The sequence below is a fragment of the Mustelus asterias genome, chromosome 19 (assembly GCF_964213995.1).
Source record: "Mustelus asterias chromosome 19, sMusAst1.hap1.1, whole genome shotgun sequence".
Classification (NCBI taxonomy): Eukaryota; Metazoa; Chordata; class Chondrichthyes; order Carcharhiniformes; family Triakidae; genus Mustelus; species Mustelus asterias.
Genome location: NC_135819.1, coordinates 13,689,350 through 13,698,691, shown reverse-complemented (window position 1 = coordinate 13,698,691; position 9,342 = coordinate 13,689,350). Strand labels below are relative to the sequence as shown.

General features: G+C 46.6%; 1 protein-coding gene across 1 annotated transcript in view; it reads right to left on the bottom strand.

Annotated features, from left to right (window-relative positions):
• Positions 1-4,513: 4,513 nt before the first annotated feature.
• Positions 4,514-9,342, bottom strand: part of rtbdn (retbindin) — a 74,643-nt gene continuing 69,814 nt past the window's right edge. Inside the window, exon 6 of the mRNA XM_078235083.1 lies at positions 4,514-6,325. Coding sequence (XP_078091209.1) covers positions 6,056-6,325 — 270 coding nt within the window. The 3' untranslated portion in view covers positions 4,514-6,055. The remainder of the gene's footprint in view (positions 6,326-9,342) is intronic.

The following is a 9,342-nucleotide window of genomic DNA, read 5'->3' as shown; positions in this document are numbered from 1 at the left end:
CAATAGGCCCAATCTCTCCTCAAGTCTCAAGAGGTTTGGACTACTACTCTGTTTGAATATTGTCAATAAAGCCAGAATTGGCACCATGCCAACACCAACACGCAGCAGGAGACAGAGAATGATGATTTTTATTGTGTCTCGCCAGACTTGGATAAGTTATCGACCCATCTCTCGTATCTCTGTTTCCAATTTATATATTTTTCCTTCCATAGTGTTGTAAAGTCGACAAAAAAAAGAGACTTTAAGTCTCCGGTAAACTGAGAAACTCTCAATAGATCACGGTCAAATCATCGAGATAAAAGCAAAAAACTGCGGATGCTGGAATCTGAAACAAAAACGGAAAATGCTGGAAAATCTCAGCGGGTCTGACAGTATCTGCGGAGAGAGAATAGAGCCAACGTTTCAGGTCTGGATGACTGAGCTCTGACGAAGGGGTCATCCAGACATGAAACATTGGCTCAATTCTCTCTCCACTGACGCTGTCAGACCTGCTGAGATTTTCCAGCATTTTCTGTTTATGTTATGGTCAAATCACCTGTGCTTTTTTTGCCCTCGTTGTGAAGCAATGCACGATTGAAATGTGGCGTTACTCGAGTCCGGGCTGTGTTGATTTATCACTTAGCTTCCAAGGGCGAGAATTCGTACGACAAAGCTAAGCATTTTTAAAGCCACCCAGTGGTACAAACTGCAAAAAAAATTAATAAAGAGAGATCCGCAAGCAAGGTTAACCCAAGTCTATGCTGGGACAAAATTCTTCTGCTTCACAGCCTATTTCTGTTTCAAGCTCTATGTCCTGTTGTTGACACAGTCTTGTTGTATCTTAAATGGAATTTGATTTTTTTTAAAAAAGACTTAAGTTTCTGCGCATGCTTACTCTGCAGCAAGTTGCTAATTAGGTCACATCAGTCAGTTCTCTGGCTGAAAACGCAGCATTGGCAAAGCAAAAAAAGATCTGTTTCACTGATAGTTAAATGCAAGCATTGAAGCAGTCTGTACTCTGGCTTTCTCCGTGTCATTGTTAATATGATTCAAGTAAGATGCCTAGGCAAATCCTTCACCCTCTGGTAAATAAGAATGTATTGTAGGAATACTGAATAGTACATTGAAGTGTAATAAAGTGTACACAAACAGCTCAGAATATCAAGTACAGAGCTACATCACTGAAACCAGCCTCCCACCCATTGAAACTGTCTACACTTCCCACTGCAAAGCAACCAGCATAATTAAGGACCCCACGCACCCCGGACATTCTCTCCCTGCCACCTTCTTCCGTCGGGAAAAAGGTACAAAAGTATGAGGACGCGTACCAATCGACTCAAGAACAGCTTCTTCCCTGCTGCCATCAGATTTTTGAATGGACCTACCTCGCCTTAAGTTGATCTTTCGCTACACCCTAGCCATGACTGTAACACTACATTCTGCACTCTCTCCTCTTATGAGTGGACTGCTCTGTCTGTATAGCGCGCAAGAAACAATACTTTTCACTGTATGCTAATACACCTGACAATAATAAATCAAATCAAATATCAAATCAATTTACAATTAAACGGTGGAAGAAAATTGTGGACTTCCAAATAAAATAGTTTTAGAAGCTTTTAATACCCATTTTATCCTGTCCTTTAAAACAGCGAAGCAGATGTAATGTTTAAAATTTAATTTGGAGGGATAAAAAGCAAGCCAGCACGTACATACCGGTCTGATCATTGAGGGTCTCATTCTAGCAACTCAGCCAGCTGATGCCACTTGGATGACAGGGGTCCTTTTTAAACATTTAACCCAAACTTTGCCAGTCACCCAACTGTAGTTACAACCTCAGGTGGTCTTCAGTCATGTGATCTGGAATGTCAGTAATAATGCCCCATTTGTGATTGGCCCGCTTGCTATGACATCGCAATGACTGTGAGGTTAATATTGCAATGGGGGAAGGTCAGAGTGGGAAATGGCCACTCCCAGAGTGCACCGGGACTAAGTTGTAAGGTAGACTTGTACTAAATGGGCTGGTTTGGCAGAAATGGCCACAGTTGGCCTATGTTAAAGACTGGGGGTAGAGGTGGCTCAGATCTCCAATCCTGATTTCTGCTGGAGAGATTTGAGCTCCTTCCTCCTCTTCCACTCTCCTCCACCCCCCCTCTCACCCACCTCTTCGACCCCTCTCACCCCCTCTCCTCCTCTCACCCCCAACCTGTCTCTCACCCCCCAGCCCTCTCACCCCACCTCTCTGAGCCCTTTCAGTCCCTGTTTCCCTCTCCCCCACCCCTTTGACCTTTCTCTCCCTCCCCACCGCTCTCATCCACCTCTCCTTCTCCCCTCAGAAGCACGGTGGTTAGCACTGCTGCCTCACAGCACCAGGGACCTGGGTTTGTTTCCCGGCTTGGGTCACTGTCTGTGTGGAGTTTGCACATTCTCCCCGTGTCTGCGTGGGTTTCCTCCGGGTGCCCCTGTTTCCTCCCACAGTCCACAGATGTGCGGGTTAGGTTGATTGGCCATACTAAATTGCTCTTTGGTGTCAGGGAGCGGGAATTAGCAGGGTAAATAAATGTGGTTACAGTGATAGAGTTGGATTGTTGTCGGTGCAGGCTCGATGGGCTGAATGGCCTCCCTCTGCACTGTAGGGATTCTAAGATTCACCCCCCCACCCCTCTCACCACGACCCCATTCCCCCCCCACACCCCTCTCAATCAAATGGTCAAAGTGAACGTAGTTACTTCAGTGAGAGTTTGAGTTACTGGTAGCCACTGAATTGTACTTTAGCATGGCTTCAGGAAAGGAGCGAATTAAAGGTTGTGACAATATTTTCTTTATGACTTGCCCATTGTATGAAACCTCTGTTCATGCAGGTCAGGTTAACTTTGCCTTAGTGATCTTGTCCTGCAGTGTGTAACACTACATCACCAGCCCTGTATTCCTACACACACACACACGCTGTGCCACCCCATGTACTGCGGTGACACTCTAACACGCATATACATTCTGAAAATCACCACGGAATTACATGTTCAATATGGTGACTAATGCTCCATAGCTATTCCATCCTTTTACTTCTACTATGGAGCAGAGAAGACCGAGAGGCGACCTGATTGAGGTGTTCAAGATTATGAGGGGCATGGACAGGGTGGATAGGGAGCAGCTGTCCCCCTTAGTTGAAGGGTCAGTCACAAGGGGACACAAGTTAAAAGTGAGGGGTGGGAGATTGAGGGGGGGCGGGGGGATTTGAGGAAAAACGTTTTTACCCAGAGGGTGGTGAGGGTCTGGAATGCGCTGCCTGGGAGAGTGATGGAGTCGGGGATGCCTCACATCCTTGAAAAAGTACCTGGATGAGCACTTGGCACATCATAACATTCAGGGCTATGGGTCAAGGACTGGCAAGTGGGATTAGGTGGGCAGGTCGTGGCATTTCATGAGTTAGTGCAGACTCGATGGGCTGAAGGGCCTCTTCTGCACTAGAGTATCCTGTGATAAAATGAGCAATTGTAAATTTACAGAAAAAAAGTGATTATTTTGGAAGCCAAAAGATCATTAATTGTAAAATCCAGCAAGTAAACTATATCTTTGTGGATATTTATATGTTATATTTAAATACAGAGTACAGCTTATAGAATCTTATCCCCCACACCCAACAGAATTAGGCTGTGATGCATATAAAGCGTGATTTGTCTTTGTTAAAAATGCCAAGTGTCAATAAATCTCCTGTCTTCTTACAGCAGGGTTTAGGATCAAAGGTCGAAGATTCCACGCCGTTTACACCCAAACTGCAAAATTGGAGTGTCTAAACATTTGCGACTGCGGTGCGAGTTGAGATTCAGAATTGACCAGAGATTTTCCAACACCTAATGCTTGACACAATTCCTGATCAAAGGTGAAAAGGAGACGGCAGCTTTTGTGGGGGAACTTTGCCTGAAGTGTCGGCATTGCTGTCGGACGAATTTTAATTTTGTACGTCTTGTGTTTCATTCTGAGTCTGTCTCCAGTGGAGAAATTGGATTTCAGAGGAGATGCGGGTCAAAATGAGGTGAGGTAGGGGTGGGGGCCGGTTATTTTAATTTAGATAAGGAGCCAGAGAACAGGAATACAATATTAACGAACCTCAATTATAATCAGATTTCTTGCCAAGACCCCGACATCAAGAATAGTAGCTGTTCGGCATGGAACCCGCTTTGCTAAGTCTCTTGTGAACAGTTACTTATTTAGTCCTCTCAGGATTTAGATTAGTCGCCACACTGTAGGAAGGACGTTATTGCCACTGGAGGGGGTGCAGAGGAGGTTCACCAGGATGCTGCCTGGGATGGAACATTTAAGTTATGAAGCGAGGTTGGATAGGCTTGGGTTGTTTTCTCTGGAGCAGAGAAGACTGAGGGGGTGACCTGATCGAGGTGTTCAAGATTATGAGGGGCATGGACAGAGTGAATAAGGAGCAGCTGTTCCCCTTAGTTGAAGGGTCATTCACGAGGGGGGGGGCGGGGGGCATCAGTTCAAGGTGAGGGGCAGGAGGTTTGGGTGGGGGGGGGGGGGGGGGGATGTGAGGAGAATCTTTTTTACCCAGAGGGTGGTGGTGGTCTGGAATGCGCTGTCTGGGAGGGTGGTAGAGGTGAGTTGCCTCACATCCTTTAAAAAGTACCTGGAGGAGCACTTGGCACATCATAACATTTAAGACTATGGGCCAAGTGCTGGCAGGTGGGATTAGGTGGGAGTTCAGGTGTTTCTAATGTGTTAGTGCGGACTCGATGGGCTGAAGGGCCTCTTCTGCGCTGTATGAGTCTACGATTATATATATATATGTGGGCTGACTGAATGATTTGTGTGCACGGTTAAATAGTTTGTTGTTAAATACTGCTTCCAATTTCTTTTATTTATTAGTGTGACAAGTAGGCTTACATTAACACTGCACCGTATGATTCTACGATTAATTGTGACATTCTATTATTCCGCTCAAGATAACAACCCCAGAATGGAGGTCGGAGTTAGCTGTAAGATTAGGTTGATATCCTGTGTATCAGGCATCAGGGACAGAATGCAGAACTTTTATCTACTGGCTCGTTTTATTACCTCTCTTGGGTTAGGTTGTGTGCACGTTCTCAAGAGGGGACTGGCTCATGAGCTAAAATGTGTACTTGAGGATTGTCTTAGGAATGGGGGAATGTCCATGAAGGTTTTTTTTTTGATGGGGTAACCTCGCTGTTTGAGTCTTGCCCTATAATTGCTTTCTTTAAAGTTTCCATCCATCCTTCTGTATTTTTGCTTAAGGGTCATTCTCGATGAGAATCAATAAAGGAAGCCTCCTTGAAACTGATGGGTCTAACTCTGCCTCAGGAAGAGTCCAATAGCAACCAAGGTCCCACCTTCAGACACCGGCTATTTTCGTAACGATATTGCACCACTTATTCATGTCTGAAAAGTTAGCAGCCTGATAGTTACCCTGGAACTTTGACGCGGGTTGTAATCTTAATCCCGGTTGACTAGATTATGAGGGGGAAAACTGTGCAAAACTGAAAACTGGGCTGGGGGAGGATAGAGAGAGGAGATGTTTTTTCCTTCCTCTGTGGTGCTTTGGTTGACGTTAGGCTCAGAGGGGCGGCACTATGGCACAGTGGTTAGCACTGCTGCCTCACAGCGCCAGGGACCCGGGTTCGATTCCCAGCCTTGGGTCACTGTCTGTGTGGAGTCGGCACATTCTCCCCGTGTCTGCGTGGGTTTCCTCCGGGTGCTCCCGTTTCCTCTCGCAGTCCAATGATGTGTAGGTTAGGTGGATTGGCCATGCTAAATGCGTGGGGTTACGGGGATAGGGTAGAGGGGAGGGGGCCTGGGTGGGATGCTCTTTTGGAGAGTCTGCTCAAGACTCGATGGGCCGAATGGCTTCCTTCTGCACTGTACGGATTCTATAGTTCTATATAAGGGAATTTGGTGGTGTTTATGGAGAATAGTGGGAGGGGGTGAGGGATGGGTGTTAGCTCTGGAGTATTTCAGTGTATGATCGCAGCAAGGAGCAGGTTCTGTTAACAAGAGCAGCAACTATGCAAAACAAAAAACAAAATAAAACAGACAGCAGCTGCAGTTTTAACTATTCGCTTGTCGGGAATCCGCTTCCGCTGCCGTCAATATCTTCCACAAAGAGCGAGCGCTTACGGATAGAGAGCCTCAGCTGGTTCAGAGTGCTGCGCTTCTCTTTGCATGGGAGCTCTCCATTAATACCAGCCTTGGTGCTGTCCTCCTGCATCAGGTTTCTAATCACCTGCTCATCACTCTTGTCCATGTTCAGGCAGTTGCAGGATCTGACCTTGAAAGAATCCCCAGACGTACTCTCGCACAGGTCCTTGCCATCCTTGTACATCTTGGAAGGAAATAAAGCAAAGAGGGTCATTAATCCGTGAGCATTAGCTAACTTAAGGATAATTTATTGGAGGCTGTATCATCGATAGTGCGCACTGTCATATATTACCATGATCATATATCTGTAGTCGTGGCATCTAACCTTTGCTTTCTGTGCAACACTGCAGTAGTGATCTCCAACTAAAGTTTAAAGTTTATTCATTAGTGTCACAAGTAGGCTTACATTACCACTGCAATGAAGTTACTGTGAAAATGACAAGACAGAGTACAGGAATGAGATAGAGAACCTGGTGAACTGGTGCTGCAATAATAATCTCTCCCTCAATGTCAACAAAGCAAGGAGATTGTCACCGACTTCAGGAAGCGTAAAGGAGAACATGCTCCTGTCTACATCAATGGGGATGAAGTAGAAAGGGTCGAGAGCTTCAAGTTTTTAGGTGTCCAGATCACCAACAACCTGTCCTGGTCCCCCCCATGCCGACACCATAGTTAAGAAAGCCCACCAACGCCTCAACTTTCTCAGAAGACTAAGGAAATTCGGCATGTCAGCTACGACTCTCACCAACTTTTACAGATGCACCGTAGAAAGCATTCTTTCTGGTTGTATCACAGCTTGGTATGGCTCCTGCTCTGCCCAAGACTGCAAGGAACTACAAAAGGTTGTGAATGTAGCCCAATCCATCACGCAAACCAACCTCCCATCCATTCTCTCTGTCTACACTTCCCGCTGCCTCGGCAAAGCAGCCAGCATAATTAAGGACCCTCACGCACCCTGGACATTCTCTCTTCCACCTTCTTCCTTCGGGAAAAAGATACAAAAGTCTGAGGTCACATACCAACTGACTCAAGAACAGCTTCTTCCCTGCTGCTGTCAGATTTTTGAATGGGCTTAATTTGCATTAAGTTGATCTTTCTCTACACTCTAGCTGTGACTGTAACACTACATTCTGCACTCTCTCCTTTCCTTCTCTATGAACGGTATGCTTTGTATAGCGTGGAAGAAACAACACTTTTCACTGTATGTTAATACATGTGACAATAATAAATCAAATCTAATCAAATCAAAAAATCCCCTAGTCGCCACATCCGGCGCCTGTTCGGGTACACTGAGGTAGAATTTAGCACGGCCAATGCACCTAACCAGCGCATCCTTCGGACTGTGGGAGGAAACCGGAGCACCCTGAGGAAACCCACGCAGACATGGGAGAATGTGTAGACAGACAGTGACCCAAGCCGGGAATCGAACCCGGGTCCTTGGTGCTGTGAGACAGCAGCGCTAACCACTGTGCCACCATGCTGCCCAGTCCGACGTATATCTTTAGTGCCCTGGGGTGACACGGTAGCACAGTGTTTAGCACTGCTGCCTCACAACACCAGGGACCAGGGTTCGATTTCAGAATTGGCACGTTCTCCCCGTGTCTGAGTGGGTTTCCTCCGGATGCTCCGGTTTCCTCCCACACTCCAAAGATGTTCCTGTTAGGTGTATTGGCCATGTTAAATTGCCCCTTAATGTCAGGGGGATTAGCGGAGTAAATACAGGGGGTTATGGGGATAGGGCCTGGGTGGGATTATTGTCGGTGCAGGCTCGATGGGCTGAATGGCCTCCTGAAATGGATTAGCGATGGGAAAAGTGTGGGGTTACAGGTATAGGGTGGGGGAGAGGATCTGGGTAAGATGCTCTGTCAGAGAGTTGGTGCAGACTCAATGGGCTGAATTGCCTCTTCTGCACTGTAGGGATTAACACTATAGTTAAGAAAGCCCACCAATGCCTCTACTTTCTCAGTAGACTGGGGAGATTTGGCATGTCAGCTAAGACTCTCACCAACGTTTACAGATGCACCATAGAAAGCATTCTTTCTGGTTGTATCACAGCTTGGTATGGCTCCTGCTCTGCCCAAGACCACAAGAAAGTACAAAGGTCGTGAATGTAGCCCAATCCATCACGCAAACCAGCCTCCCATCCACTGACTCCATCTACACTTCCCGCTGCCTCGGAAAAACAGCCAGCATAATTAAGGACTCCACACACCGTGGACATTCCCTCTTCAACCTTCTTCCATTGGGAGAAAGATACAAAAGTCTGAGGTCACTTATCAAGCGACTCAAGAACAGCTTCTTCCCTGCTGCTGTCAGACCTTTGAATGGACTTACCTCGCATTAAGTTGATCTTTCTCTACACCCTAGCTGTGACTGTAACACTACATTCTGCACTCTCTCGTTTCCTTCTCTATGAACGGTATGCTTTGTCTGTACAGCACGCAAGAAACAATACTTTTTACTGTATACTAATACATGTGACAATAATGAATCAAATCAAAGGATTCTATGATTGAGGAACTTTCCAACATCTCGATCAAAAACAAGAACTCTGAACTTTTCTTTCCAGTCTCTATACTGGGATTCTGATGCCATTTTGCCCCTTAGTGTTAGGGAGATTAGCAGGGTACATATGTGGGGTTAGGGGGATAGGGCCTGAGTGGAATTGTGGTTGGCGCAGGCTCGATGGGCTGAATTCAGTGTAGGGATTCGATGATTCTATTCTATGATTCCAGAATTGGGAGCAGCAGTGGTGCAGAGTGAGAGAGGAGCCTGGGGCCACATTGATCTCCTTGGAGCATAGGAGATTGAGGGGGAGTTTGCACATTCTCCACGTGTCTGCGTGGGTTTCCTTCAGGTGCTCCGGTTTCCTCCCACACTCCAAAGACGTGCGGGTTAGGTGGATTGGCCCTGCTCAATTGACCCTTAGTGTCAGGGGGACCAGCGAGGGTAAATGCATGGGGTTACGAGGATAGGGCCTGGGTGGGATTGTGGTTGGTGCAGACTCGATGGGCCGCATGGCCTCCTTCTGCACTGTAGGGATTCTATTCTACTACATGGTATCCATAGCAGCCTTACCCTTTTAGAGTGGCTTCTGAACAGCTTGAAGCCTGACTGAGGGACGGAGGGTAATATTGAGGTACGCTCATTATTTTGGGAAGTGAGTCAGTCAATTCCTGACCCGTATCCTGTTCATGTTGG